General features: G+C 43.8%; 1 protein-coding gene across 6 annotated transcripts in view; it reads right to left on the reverse strand.

Annotated features, from left to right (window-relative positions):
- GRIA4 (glutamate ionotropic receptor AMPA type subunit 4) overlaps positions 1 to 13,068 on the reverse strand; it is a 225,312-nt gene extending 212,244 nt beyond the window's left edge. For 3 of the 6 annotated variants that reach the window (XR_014525171.1, XM_083499398.1, XM_083499399.1), the window contains exons 1-2: positions 12,498 to 13,068; positions 11,077 to 11,235 (exon numbers count right to left, since the gene is read on the reverse strand). Coding sequence is in view for 5 of the 6 variants with exons in the window: in XM_083499398.1 (XP_083355524.1) it covers positions 11,077 to 11,235; positions 12,498 to 12,585 (247 nt within the window). In the remaining variant the exon portion in view is untranslated. The remainder of the gene's footprint in view (positions 1 to 11,076; positions 11,236 to 12,497) is intronic. The other 3 variants (XM_083499397.1, XM_083499396.1, XM_083499400.1) reach the window with 2 other exon arrangements.
- Positions 13,069 to 15,875: the final 2,807 nt, after the last annotated feature.

The raw sequence follows: 15,875 nt of genomic DNA on the forward strand, positions 1-15,875 counted from the left end.
ACCAACGAAAACAACACCACACCCCTAGTTGAAAAGGCAATATAGATGGCTTAATTAGCCAAAGGCCTGTTTTTGTCTGGTGGCTAAAGATACGCAACAAAGGCACCAGGTGAGCCTCCCTGAGGAGAGCATTTCACAAATGGGGAACCATCATGGAAAAGACCCATTCTCATGTTGCTACACTCCAAGGCACAAAGAACGTCTTCAGATGATGATTTCAGAGTCTGGGTTGGTTCATCTGATGAGAGACGCTCCTGGAGGTATTGCAGTTATGAGCCATTTAAGGCTTTATACAGTGGTACCTCGGGTTACAGACACGTCAGGTTACAGATGCTTCAGGTTACAGACTCCGCTAACCCAGAAATAGTACCTCGGGTTAAGAACTTTGCTTCAGGATAAGAACAGAAATCACGTGACAGCAGCAGGAGGCCCCATTAGCTAAAGTGGTGCTTCAGGTTAAGAACAGTTTCAGGTTAAGAACGGACCTCCGGAACGAATTAAGTACTTAACCCGAGGTACCACTGTAGTTCAAAATCAGCACTTTGAATTGGGCCCAGAAAACTAATCGGCAGCCAGTGCCAGGTGGTCCAGGATTGGCATTATATTGTAAGCCAGCTTCAACCACAGAATAAGCATGGACAAGTTAGAAGCTCTCCCAACAGGGTTGCTTTACTTTTGACATGCCTTACGTACCAGAGAGAAATAAATGAACAGCTCCATCTGCTGATATCAAAGCATTTGTCACATCGTGGTTATCTCTGCACTTTAGCAGCTGTTCAATAAACTCCAGTGCACTATGAATGTACCTATGATATTTACACTACGCTATTTTAGTTTTATACCAGTCTAAATGTGAGAATTTCCCCCTGTTAAAGTCCTGTGAAGTATAATTTAATGGAGGAGCTGGGAAATCCATGCCACAGATCACTAACTGCCCATCGCAGAATTATTGTCCCCAGGATTTATTTAGAAGGAGGAATACCTGTTGAGCCATTTTTAGTCTGCAGTATAGATATGCCCACAGAGGCTGTAAAATGATGGCAACAGACAATATTTAACTGGCTTAGTACATAAAGCCAATATAATGTCCTGTCGCACAATTACTGGAAGTCTCACCCAGAGAATGTTGTAGGCGTGTTAAAATGTGACTACATATACTTTAAACCAGAATCCAGTTTACTACTTTCCTTCCCTAAACCAAAGCAGAATTAGTTTACATCAAACCAGGAATGTAGCATAACACACTCCATTAATTTGGCTATCTCCTCTAATCAGCAGGGTGCAAACGAAACATTTTCTTACCAATGACTAGGCAGTGCAACACAAGTGGAAAGCAATCAAGGAAACAAACAAGTTTGAATAAAGAAAGAAGCATTAATATATATATATATATGTGTGTGTGTGTATGTGTGTGTGTGTATATATATATATATATATATATATATATATATATATATATATATATATGTTTTCGTAGATTTTCACGGGTACAGGAATGCAGGTTTTGGTGTCCTCGGGTGTCTTCCCGTGTAAAAGTTGGGGTGTCTAGGCGACGTTTCGACGAGGTCTCACTCGTCATCTTCAGGCTGGTGCTTTCGGCTTCTTGTTACTGGAACAGAGCGGGATCTCAGTGTTTGAGTTCCTATAAATACTGTAGAGGGGTGTGGAAGCCGAAAAGAAGCCGAAAGCACCAGCCTGAAGATGACGAGTGAGACCTCGTCGAAACGTCGCCTAGACACCCCAACTTTTACACGGGAAGACACCCGAGGACACCAAAACCTGCATTCCTGTACCCGTGAAAATCTACGAAAACAAATATCTCACCTCTACGGGGAGGAAACCTTCCAGCTGACAAGAACCTACGAGAAACTAGAAATCCGAAGAGCCACCATCTTATGTGATCTCTTGTTCCTACGCAACTGCCGAGACAACAACTTAATTCCCACATGCTTCCAACTTAAATTCCACTCTAAAACCCCAGCTACCGAAAGGATCCTGAAACGAACTGAACTATCCCTAATCAGAAACGAACTACATAAGAAAAGATACCTACTAAACCAAACCAACAAAGATCTGCTCACTCTTCACCTCAAACTCTGTAACAAAATCCACCCTGCACTCTGGGACAAATGCAAACAACTAGCCGTCTGGAGAGCTGAAACTGAGACCTCACATAAGACAGACACACACACCAACAAACTCCACAAACTAGAGAGACGCCAGAAGCCCAGCCACCCTCCACAACAACCCATGAAGCAAACAGTACATAACATATCAGACAGGATCCTCACCTCAACTGAAACCAAAGTACTCTCCAAAGGTTTCAACTTTGCAGTTACCCCGAGACGCATCCCCACGGAAAACATCATATGCGGAGTCGAAGCTAGCCTAACCAAAATCAACCCAGATGAAGCCAATAAAATCAGACTTGAAGTCACCAACATCCTCTGCTCCAGCAAACCACCCAGAAGCAATTTACACAAAGAAGAACAGAAAGCACTCACCAACCTGAGGAAAGACAACAACATAATCATTCTCCCAGCAGACAAAGGTAATGCCACTGTTGTGATGAACACATCGGACTACCAAGCAAAACTATCAAATCTACTCCAAGACCCTACCTACCAACCTATAAAAACAGATCCCACCACCTATCTGGAAAAAACCACCAAATCCAAAATAAAAGCCTCTCCTATCAGTGAAGAAATCCAGCTAAGAATCATCCCCAGAGAAAAATCATCCAGATGCCCCAAACTCTACGGCCTCCCCAAGATACACAAAGAAGGAACACCACTCAGACCAATAGTCAGCTCCATAGGCTCACCTCTACAAAATCTCGCTAAATTTCTCGCTAAGCAACTTCAGTCCTATGCAGAATCCATCTCTTCACACGTTACAAACTCCTTCCAGTTCATAGAAACAATAAAGAAGCAAAACCTACATCCCGATGACCTACTTGTGAGCTTCGATGTTGTATCTCTCTTCACACAAGTGCCCATTAATGAAGCCTTGACAGCCATTCAAAACAAATACAATCCCCCCGAATACATCCTGGACCTGACCAACCACTGCCTAACCAACACGTACTTCATCCACAATGGACAAAGATACAAACAGATAGAAGGAGCACCTATGGGATCACCCCTCTCACCGGTCATCGCAAATCTGTACATGGAACACTTTGAAACCAATGCTTTAGACAAGTCAGAACACAAACCCAAACTTTGGCTCAGATATGTTGACGACACCTTTGTAATTTGGCCACACGGGAAAGAAAAACTAGATAGCTTCCTCACACATCTCAACAGCCTACACCCCAAAATACAATTCACTATGGAAATAGAAGCCAACAACCAGCTTCCCTTCCTTGACGTCCTAATCTACAAAAAACCTGATGGCTCCCTAGGACACACTATCTACCGGAAAAAAACACACACCAACCGCTACTTACATGCTCAATCACACCACCACCCTGCACAAATAAACTCCGTAGCCAAGACCCTCATCTCCAGAACCAAACGCCTGGCTGACAAAGACCACTTGACAACTGAGTTACAGAATCTCTCAAATGTGTTAATCGCCAATGGATACCAGCAAAACAGGGTTACGAAGCTAATCCAAAAAGAAACACCCCCCAAAAACCAAGACACAGAAGAAAACAATGGCATGGCCCTCCTTCCTTATATCAAGGGCACTACAGATAAAATTAGCAAAATCCTCCATAAACACAATATCAAAACAGCCTTTTGCACCAACCAAAAAATAGCCAATATCCTCAGAAACCCCAAAGATAAAATCCAGTTGGAAAACCAAGGGGTCTATGAAATACCCTGCAAAGTCTGCCCAGCCACGTACATTGGACAAACAAACAGACGAATAAATGCACGTATCGCAGAACACAAGAATGCCGTCAAAAAAGAAGAAAAATCTTCCTCTCTTTTCCAACACATGAAAGAAACAGGACACGAAATTAATTTTGCAGATTCCAAATTGCTCTTTAACATGGAACATCACCACAAGAGAATAATCATGGAAGCCATCGAGATAGAGAAACACCCTCACAACATGAACAAGCGTGACGACACGTCCCGCCTGCCAGACATCTGGAAATTAGCCCTCCCCACAAAAACCGACACCAGATCCAGAGGCACACAGAACGCCACCACCAATCAACCACACCAGACCCAAACCCAGACCCTCTCCACAGATAAATTACAGACACCATCCAGTAACCAAACCATAGTGGCACCTCCGGATGCTGCACCCCCCTGCAATCCCTACACAGATCTGGCTGGCACAGGGCACAAAACCACAGCTCGCCCCTATACACGAAGCCAAGCCAGAGCACAACTAAGTGCAGTACAGCCATCTTCCCAGAAAAACTCTTCACAAATTCAAGAGGTCAAGACACGAAGGCTTTAGCAACTAATCCACACCTAATGACCCACCTAAGTGGTACTCAGAATATCACTCAATAAATCACTCAAGATATCCCTCAAGTAATTAAGGAACAAAAGAAGAAAAGAACACTAGCCTGGGAACTTCCCCTCTGCCCAGAACTTTTGAGGCCATACACCACACCCCTCTACAGTATTTATAGGAACTCAAACACTGAGATCCCGCTCTGTTCCAGTAACAAGAAGCCGAAAGCACCAGCCTGAAGATGACGAGTGAGACCTCGTCGAAACGTCGCCTAGACACCCCAACTTTTACACGGGAAGACACCCGAGGACACCAAAACCTGCATATATATATATATATATATATATCAATCTCTGATGATCTGATCACCCATTTCCCTATATTTGCTAAACATTTGCTACTGCGCCTTTATTTGGCTTTAGAAAGAGTATGTGGTGTGTTTTTTAAAAGGTTATTTACACCCAGGAGGATGTCAGCAACAATAATCTCACCTCTCTAGAGTTCAACCTCATCTTGTAATTTAACATCACAGTAATTTATTATATAGCTCCATACAAATTTGCTGCCCCAAGAAAGAACAAGAAACAGAAACTGCTAGTGGAACAATGCAAACTCAAACACTATTTGCATGCAGGTGTTGGCTATCACCCATGAAGCTAAGAACATCAAGGGAAAATGATGGGATGCAAGGAATCTTATTTAGCAGTTCAATTTCCAATAGTAAACCATTTCTGGATCCTATCGGTCAGGGGTGGGGGAACCTGTCTCCCTCCAGATGTTGACAGGACTTCAACTCCCATCAGCCCCACCTAGAATTGTCCAATGGTTAGGGAAGATGGAACATGTAATTCAGCAACATCTAGAAGGCTACAGATACCCCATCCCTTGCTTTAGGTGAAATCTATAGGGATGTAAGGCATAATAAAAAATAAATTAAGGAAATTCTCCACAACAAAGGACACTGTATACTGAAAAGAGGCACCAGACGGTTTTCCGAAGACCTCTGTTGGAAGATGATGAAAAATGAGACAGCATTACAAACAGATGAATGAATTGTAAACCTTGTCTCCATCTGTTCAAATTTGATATATTTTTCTAACCGATGCAGTTTTACTATTTGAACTACAGAGATGAGAAACACAGAAAATGATTTAAGCTTCACATGCCCCGACATACAACCTCTACAGCTATAAGTTCTGGTTTTTGAGAAGTCCTCCATGCACTCATCCATTTCAATGTGCACATGCTCACCAACACACACACACACACACACACACACTACCCTATAAAAGAGGCAAATATTTCCATCACGGAAACGATGCTGAATGTTCAATAATTGGGAAGGACATAGTACCACCTGTAAGCATCTGAGGATCATATGCCGCCTCAGAATTTTCAATTATTTTAACTGGGGTAGCTCCAGAATAAGAAGACTTAAGAACTGCAAACTCTCATATTTTACATCCGGTAGATTAATATAAATTAGATTTGAAACAACAACAAGACCTAACACAGTGTTTAAAAAGTTTGCAAGACTGCTTGTTCATTGCCTGTTTTAAAGCAGTGTAGCATCATCGAGATGACATGTTCCTCCAGAAGATAGTTAAGCTGAGACAAATTGGTAAACACTATGAGACCTGCAGGTATCGGGTGGTATACTACTACTAATAAATAATAATAATAATAATAATAATAATAATAATAATAATAATAATAGTAGTAGTAGTAGTAGTAGTAGTAGTGTTGGTTCACACACTATAATGCAATGAATACACACCTCCCACACTTTGTTTAGTGTCCTCTCTTCCTGAGAAGTGTACTTCTACGTTAATGTTTCTAAAGGTTTCTTCGGTCACATTCATACGTTACCTTTATCACATTCATGTTATCTCAGCCTTCCCCAGCCCTCCAAATGTTTAGGACCATCAACGCCAGCCAGCATAGCCAATGGTCAGGAATTATGGGGGAAATAGTCAAAAACATCTGGAGGGCACCAGGTTGGAAAGTCTCTTTTACCTAAACAACACTCTGGTGCACAGAGTGATCTCTAACACTTGTACCAGCATATCAGCCAACAACACCAAGATACCAGCAAAATACCACACTATATGATACAATACTGTACTGTGTCAATTCCTTACAACACATGTACCGTATTTTTCGTCCTATAGGGCGCCCCGACCCATAGGACGCACCTCATTTTTTTGGGGGGAAATGAATAAAAAATTTTTATCCCCCCCCCCAGCTGCGGGGCTGGGGCAGGGGAAGCCCGAGCTTCCACCGACCCCAGCCCCCAGAACAGGCTGCTATCCGCAAGCCTTGCGAGCCTGGCGGGACCTCCCCCCGGCGTACAGGGCTTGTGGACACCTGCGCAAAGCACAGGGCGTCCTCCGGAGGGAAATAATTACTATAATATAAATAAAAATACAATGCACTTAACTATAGTGAAGAGAACTATGGACAGGTGATCTGCACGCATCCACATTCTGCTGCCCAGGTGCTAACTAATAATGGATAGCTGTTGATCCCCTCTCTGTTTTTAGGGCTATTGCTGACTAAGTGTACTCAAAGTAGATCCATTTAAATCAATTGACCTAAGTAAGTCATTCCCATTGTTTTCAAGTGGGACACCAGGCTGCACTAAAGAGGTGTGAGAAGGGAAGTCCCCAACATGTCCCTGATCATCAAATCATGGTTTGGTGATTGCCAACATTACATCTGAATGGGGCAACAGCAATAAACTGGTTCCATCTGGTTTGGTTCAACTGAGTTATGCACTGGGTGACAAACTATTTATTTGTTCTGGGACAATGAAGCCGGAAATTTAACTCATTGATTATGAAGGACAGTGACTGATTTCACAAACAATCAACATCTGCCTAATTCATGTACATGGACCAATATGAACCAGGGAAGGACTAGGACTGTCAGGCTGCAAGGAAAGTATTTTAAGGAGAAAAAATGTTGACAGCACAATTCTAGATTTATCCTTTCTAATTTTGCATTGTCCTCTGATTGTTTCTCACCAGCAGTTTTGTAACAGAATATCTGGGACTGTTGCAAAAGAAATGGTTACATCTGGAGGTCAACATGCTTTTTTGTCACACTTGTCCAGAATAATTAATTTTCTAGAATAGGAAGTCTTCAGATCATTACTTATAAAAAATATGTATGCAGAAGTGTGTTAATGCATTGTAAAGTCCATTACATTTTTTCAAAATAAAAAAAACTATTTCTAACACGAAGTGGAACAAATATACTCCTATACAGGCCATTAAAAACCAAATGTCATTTGGAGCTTAAAAAGTGCAATTGCAAATATATATTTCTGCATATATTATGCCAATCACTATGGAACCCTGTTGTAATGATACGGATTTAAGTTTTATAACACTCTAGCAATTAAAGTTATGCACAATCCATATTTAGCAATAAACTGTAGCCCAATTTCATTTAACACACTTTTCTCTCACCTGCAAGAAAATATGCACTGCGAAAACAATATATGGGGGGGGGGGGGGAAGGCTCAGCACATAAACAGGAGGAAATGAGAACCAAACTAGCATAAATCATGTCAGTTTTATTGAACCACAACAGAATCTATATGCTAAAATAACCTGTGTTTCTTAAGGTTTGGGGGCTGTACGAAGCCAGAACAAATAGAACATATCTTTGTCTTTGCACAAAGCAAAACATAAGAGAATAGATTTAAGTCTGTAAGTGTTTGCATTCAAATATCAAGGCGCCAGAAAAGCAGCCAGCTCATCATGGCAGTCTACCAAAGAGAGAGAGGGAGAAAATCCAGTTGATTCCACATGCATCTACTGTATCGTTCCTGATTATGCTAGTTCATCTTTAAGACACAGCTCCTTCAGGCTCCTTGTTCGTTGTTCCTAACCCACAAAATGGTCCAAGCACTGCAGCTTCAAAAAGTAACCTCTGCAGTGAAATGAAAAACGGAAAAAAGCGAACTGATCACGTCTTAGATCTTTATGCTTGACCTCACATGAATATTCATTTCTGTCCAGTAGCTGAGAGGCATTTGTACCGTATCATTTTGGGACACACACACACACACACACACACACACACACTTGTGTTCTAAACTGAATTGCTCTGAATTTTGCCATCGTTTCCTCCACAAAAGCCACTCCGAAATAATCAGATTTTGTCAGGCTTGCCACAGTATTAGTTACTGCATTCCCCCCTCCCCATAAATATCTTTAATTAGGTTAGAACATCTCACACATCTGTGCTTTGGAAGCTTCTGTCAACCCAGCAAATGCAATCACATGGAAACCAATGTCCTCCAGCTATCAGACAATTGATTTTTTTTCAGGATTCTGCTCATGTGTAGCTTAAGGGACATGTGATATGTTCATTCATTTGTCAGTCAGTTTCATTAGCAGAGAGCAGTTTTTCTCCAAACACTGAAATAATTCTGACTGCTCCCTTCCAAAAATACAAAACCCAACAACTTCAAAACAGACATACAAAAGAAAGAAAAGCAACTGCCCGTAAAGGGTCCATCCGGCTAAATGAAGTTTCATCCATGTGAATGGGCAGAGTACATGCTGAAATTATCCATCAAAACAAATGAGACTTGACTCCAAGTGCACCATGCCCAGAGTATATAACTTTAGGATGCAGACACAACTGGAAGTATGGCTTGAGCATGGTCTGTCAGAGTACTTTAAATTATGCACATAATTTCCCTTAAGATTCCACTGTGTGAGATATAATTTGTCACCAATCGATTACTAAAATTGTTTAGAACTGCAACACTGTTTTAAAAGATGGCAGGGGGGAAAGAACCCAGGAGAAAAGATGGCATCACTTAAGAGCTTTGCCTGCATCACAGAAAATTAAAACTAGTTAATCGTTGAATCCAGAGAACTATAATTGCTGCTTCAAAAATCATTCTTCCATACGTGTGTATGTGATTCCATATGTATCAGAATTGCCCCTAAAATCTCTTGATTAGCCGTGTGCTTATACAAAATACTTGATATCCTATGCAAAGATGCTTCACAGTACTGTATAGCATAATCTCTAAAACAATGCCGGAGGGCAAGATGCAAACTTAGGTTCTCAATCCATTTGAATATAAGTACCCCAAAGCTGTAAACATGAAGTGTTAACTCGAGTTGGGAAACCCATGCCCAGTGCCTGCAAAAACCTCGAGGAGACTGCAACACTTGTCAATGAAGCATACTTTGGCAGGAATCTTTCCTCCAGTACTATCAATACATAGCATAAGAATTCCCACTTATGTAGCATAAATCATTCTGCATAAGATGTCTTGGGAGGAGGAGAGCATACTGTGTGGATTTTGAAGCTTTCCTTGTTAAACAAGGTGCCAAGGTCATGAAAAACTTAAAAGAATCGCTCCAATTCCACTTGACGGCTGCCCTGCAGGTTGTCTTTTGGAACAAGCTTATGAGATGTATCCTGATGTTTAGATGTGAAATATCATATTAGATATTAATGCGAGAAAGTTCAGCTGTTGTTTTTTTGTACGTATATACTCTAAGGGTATGCACAAAGAAAATCCTCTGCAATACATTTCTGCCTCTGAAAGAAATAGTGTTTGGAACTGCTTGTTTAAGGACAAAGCAAACAAACCAACGATGCAATAAAAGGAGGGGGAGAAGGCATGTGGGAGAACTGGAAGTTGAAATGATGCACGTACATTTTTCAAGATTCATAACTGAATTTAAAAGAAAGAGGTTTTTCACTGTGACACAGATAGCTCTGATTCTGCAGAGCTACCAAATCCACTGAAGCTGAATTGATGGAAACAAGAGGCATGATTTGCGTGCCTTCCCGATCTCAGTTTCACATATGTCCTGCTCAGTGTTTTAGCAGGCTGGGATGCTGAAAATGGGGGGGGGGGGTCTTCAGATATAGCCTTTAAAACAACAACAACAATCTATCATATCTGGGGGGAAAGCATCCTTTTAAAGAATATGTGGCGAATGCACTAGCGCGTATACACAGGGGCACAGTTCCAGATGGGGTGGTGTGTGCAATCAAGTAGATCAGATACTAACTTGACTTGGCACCAATGTATGGATGCATGGAGACATATCCACAGGATGTATGCATTACGAGATGATAAGCGACATTTACAACCCAGAATATAGGAGCAGGGCAGCCTCAAGTGACATCACCAGATCAACTGCAGTGTCAAGCCACTCCAATATATTACCCTGCACACCACTGCTTTCACAGCCGCCTTTCTGCTCTAGCCATTAGAAAGCACTTGTGATCACAAATATTAGGGGTTATTTCCAAACACAGACAAGGCATGCCATATCCTGTTGGCAGAGAGGAGAGATTGTGGAGGCTGCTAAATTGATCAAGACACACACACACACACACACACACACACACTTACAACTACAAAATGCATCACCATAGAAACCAGAAAGCAAGAAACTACAGTAATAATGCTAAAGTAAATGCCATATCCAGTTAGTCAGTACAAGGAAGCCTAAGGGATTTCACCAAGGATAGAAACTAACTAGGGTTTCAATGCATTCAGGGAACGGGGACTTTGAAACTGAAGAGGAATGTAATTATGCTTTCTCTTCTTAATTTCACTGTCATCTGATGGCAACTTTACATAAATGACTTTTTTTTTTTACTTACAGGCATTTGTTACAGCGAAGCTGTTTGCTGTTTCAATGTTGTCTACATGAGGAACCAAATTAAAAGGTGCTTCAGATGCGTTGGGGCTGGTGTTGTGAAGAAAAATTGCTAATCGAAAAGCAGTATATTCCTGATCTGTGTTTCGGATGAAGAGGCCACCTACCAATAAATAAATGATACCAAACAATAAAAAGTGTCACAGTTAATTGTTTCTGTGTCAGGCAGCAGCTATAGTGAAAACAACTCTACATTATTATTAAACAGCATCCTTAGGTCCTCCTTGTAAAAAATACATGTTTATGCACACGGAGATATGAGGTTTACGAGACTTTCAGGATCCCAGCTCCTGTTTTTCCAATAGTGAGGCTCCCGAGCTGCACTGGTCCTGCTTTTCCATGCCTTAAATAGCCATATCTCTTGTGATGAGAGCGACCTTTGAAACCATTTAGCATCCATCTCTGTTAACGTTGAACACATTGCTAAATTGGCCCTCCCTGGTATTCAGTGGCAGGCAGATTAAAGAGTGGATCTTCTATCAAGACATCTGTTGGGGGGTATACGGGCACGTTCCCTCTCTATGTGCCTTTGCAGATATACATTTACCTTGGGACACCAGGGAGAATAATCTATAGGGAAGTGGAGCACAACGAACTTTGTCCCTCTGCAGCCTATGGGCCGGCAGCCTTATTAGCAACACCTTTTGGAGTGCATGAGAAATGATGCAGTGATGGAGCTGCAACTGGAAGGGATTCAAGAGCTGCGTCCCATCCAAAGATGGGGGGAAGCAGAAAGGGAAGGCAATCCGGACCAGGCAGAGAAGAGGCACAGACCCAAGCTGGTGCTTGGGAGGGGGAGGCCAGGGGGTTGGGAATATCGACATTAGCAAGGGGGGGGGGATGCTCTAAGTTTCCAAGTAGTGCCCGGAAAGGCTCTGAAGCAAGAACAGCTATCCCTCCTCCCGCTCCGTGGCAAATAGGTTACTGCAACGTGCAGGCTGTGCTAGACGAGGTTCCACAGAGCATCCTGAATTGGGGATGCAGGCAGCTCAAGGGTGAGCCTTGTTGGGGGGGGGGGTTGGCTCAGAGAGCACCTTCCCAAGTTTGCCAACACACTATACACAACACGCACGCATTCACACATGCATGACTCTCCCTACCCCGGAGGCATAAGCATCACCATCTCTCCCCCCCCTTTCACGCCGCCCTGCTCCCCATCACGCAAACACGAGGGTATATGGAGGGGCTCTCCATCCCCTCGCCCCCCAATTCCTGCGGCCCGCATTTGACCTCCCACCCTCTTCCTTTCTCCCCTCCCCTCCCAACTCTTTCTGTCCCCTCTTCGCCCCCTCCACCCCGTCCCGTCCCCCCCCCTCCCCGTCCGCCGCCACCCTCCTCTTCCTCCCAGCTCAGTGCAGCGCTTACCTATTTGCACGCTGCTAGGAAAAGCGCCCATTGCGAGTCCCCAAAAGCCAGAAAACAACAAGACAAGCTGTCTGCAAATAATCCTCATCTTCTTCTTTCTCTTTTGCCTCCCCGGGTCTCCTCCTCACGCTCTCTCCCTAGATGTTGTTCAGAGAGGCATTGAGGACACGCTGGTGGTGGGGGAGGGAAGGGGGGGCAGGACACAAAATTGAGAAAAGGGGGGAGGGAGGGAAAAAAATTAAAAATGGGGTAGGGAAGAAAAGAGAAGAGGGTGGGTGGTTTTCCCCCTCCCCCTCCCTTCTCTTTTTCTCCCCCTTCTTCTTTCGTCCCTTTCGTCTCTGGATAAAGCTCTCTCTCTCTTCCCTCCCGCCTTCCTTCTTCCCCTCAGCAAGCCATCCTGCTGAGGCGGATTTTTCCCGCAGTCTCCATAGCCCTGGCAGAGGTTTCTGTCCGGCTGCAAATGTTTCACATGCAAAAGATGGTGGAGAGTTTGGTGGTGCTGGGGAGAGAGGAGTCTAGTGGCTGCGCTCAGAAATGAAGACATGCGCTATTCCTCCCGCCTTCCTGCTCCGACCGCCGCTACCCTCCCTCCCTCCTTCCTTCCCGCCCTGGCGCCCCTCAGCAGATACACAAACACACACACACACACACACTCGCGCACACAACGGGGATGGCGGCGGCGGAGCGCGCGCTTTCCAGCGCCTTTGGCGCCGAGGGTTACTTAACGCGCGCCACACAGATGATGGGTTCGGAAGAGAGACGGCCCTGCCGCAAATTCATGAGGGAGTGACGGCCCCTCATGGCGCGCTCGTGTGCACGCGCCCTCTCTCAGTGCGGGGAAGGCGTTCTCTAGTCCACACGGGCAAAAGGCAGATGGACGGTTTCCCCCTCAGTACACACGTGTGGACAGGCCCCATGGGTCTCCTCCCTCTTCGCGCTTCCTTTACTAATCCGTTATTTATTTGAAGGGATAGTGGTACAGTCAGGGCAGCACTTTTGAGGAAGAATAAAACCAGTGCCATATTTTTATTTTTGTTCGAAAAAGAGGTGCCAGAGCTCACCATGAATGCTTCCTTTGTACTCTTAGAATGACAATGGAACCCATTTGAGAGGTGCCAGAGATGAGCTCCAGCTGAAAAAAGCCTTGGATAAAACCATTGAATCCAGAGTTTATAATTGCCTAAGTGCATCGCTGTGAATGGACTCAGCTGAAGAACAAGTGGCTTGAGTAGGGCTGTGGCCCATGCACACACTCAAACCATCCCTTCAGGATCCAGGTCCAACTGCCACATTTTAAGAAAAGGTATTGACAAGCTAGAGCAGTCTCCTCCCAAGCCTGGGTCTCCAAATGTTGTTGGACCACAACTCCCATTGTTGCTGATGGTAGTGGGATGATGTTCAGATGAAGTCAACAAAAATGATGCCATGGAGAGCAGCTGAAAGAGCAGGGTGCATTTAATATGGAAAAGAGAAGACTGATTTATTTTATCATTTTAAAATATTTTTGGACCACCTTTCTGGAAAATGCCTATGCCTATCCTACAATAACTTGAAAAGAAGAACTCAACAATATGAACGCTAAACCCATCAGACACCTGCCCTTCCAAAGATAAGAGACAATAAACCCAAAAGCCAATAAGTGGTGATATGATGTGAGTCTTCCTCGGATATCTGAAGACTGAGCAGACTTGTTCTCTGTTGCTCCAGAGGTTAGACCAATTTAATGGGTGGAATTTGCACAGAAGCAGATTTTGGCTAAACATTAGGAGAAGCTTCCTAATACTGCAAGCTGCTTAACAGTGGAACAGGCTTCCTCAGGAGGCAATGGGCCTCTTGATTCCTAGCAGTACTTGATTCCTAGCAGTATTTCAGGAGCCATATGCCAGGAGTTCTGCAGATTCCTGCTTTGAGCTGTGAGCTGGACAGCTCCTTCCAACTCTAAAAAGTCTATGATTCAAACATCAAAGCCCTCATCTGTTGTTCAGTATCTGTGGACGCTGTACACATATGGGGTGTGAATATGTGTGTTCAGGAAACGTTCTGCCCCTGACAAGCATGCATGGTTAATTTGATTGTCTGCACAGGGCTGTTCAGATTCTCTGTTCAGGAGTGCAAAGGAACCAGCTTTCACCACCAACACCATGAATGTTCAGTACCTGAATGACTGGACAGGACTAAAATAGTAAGCTAGGCTAGAGGGATGATCTGGTATAGGGGAGCATGGAATGAACTATGAGCAAGAAAGTCCCTGGTTCAGATTTCATCTAGGCTAGGAATTCATTTGTTAAGCACTATCACAAAACCTCTTCCTTGCCATAAGAAAAGCCCTACTGGATCAAAAGCTCTTCTGGTCCAGCTTTCTGTTCTCACAGTGGCCAGCCATACATCTAAGGAAATCCCAAAAGGAGGAAATGAGCACAGCATCATTCTCCTGCTTGGGATCACCAGAAACAGGTACGTTGTTTCTCATAGCCATTAATGGGCTTATCTTCCATAATTTTGCCTATTCCGTTTTTTAAAACCATCCAAGTCGGTGGCCATCATTAGGTCTTGAGGTGATTCTACAGTTTATGCACCATGTGAAGAAATAGTTCCTTTTGCCTGTCCTGTATCTTTCGGCATTGAATGATCCCTGATTCTAGAATTAACGAGAGAAAGAGAAATTCCTCACCTCTCCATCCACTTTTCCGCATCATGTGTAATTTCACACACCTCTTTCATTCCCCCACTTACACACCTTTTTCCCAAACTAAAAAGCTGCAAATATGGTGACCCTATCACTGAAGTTGGCATTGCTCCAGCCCCTTGAACATTTGGGTTGTCCTTTCCAGCCTCTTTTTAGCTGGTATGGAAACCAGGGAGCAGGCGCGCTGGGTATAGGGGGCTGAGTGGGCTTCCGTTCCCCCAATATTTTTGGGCAGGGGGCAGTACCCACCCAAAATTGAGGGGGCTGCTACACCCCACCACTGAGTGCATTCCACATGCCCCAGGCCCAGCCTCTGCCCAGCAGCCCAGGAGCTGGGCGGCAGCTGGGACAAGCGAGATCTTTGCTTTGCTCATCCTAGCTTCTGTCTGGTGGCTCAGGAGCCCAGGAGCTGGGTGGTGTTGTGACAGCACCCTCTCAATGTCGGCACCCCTACCACATGGTACCTTCATTATATATCTTTAGGCGCGAGGCAAAAAACATTTCTTTTCAACCAGGCTTTTTGGCTTATTAATATTCCACAGCTTCTAAAATGTGTTTGTGGGAGGGGGGTTCTCCTTTTGTTGTTTTTGTTTTAACTATTTATTTGTACTTTTGTATTTTTATCTTGTGAACCGCCCTGAGATCTCGTGATGAAGGGCGGTCTATAAATCTAATAAATAAGAGTATTTCCA

The sequence above is a fragment of the Podarcis liolepis genome, assembly GCF_965112155.1.
Source record: "Podarcis liolepis genome assembly, chromosome: 4".
Lineage (NCBI taxonomy): Eukaryota > Metazoa > Chordata > Lepidosauria > Squamata > Lacertidae > Podarcis > Podarcis liolepis.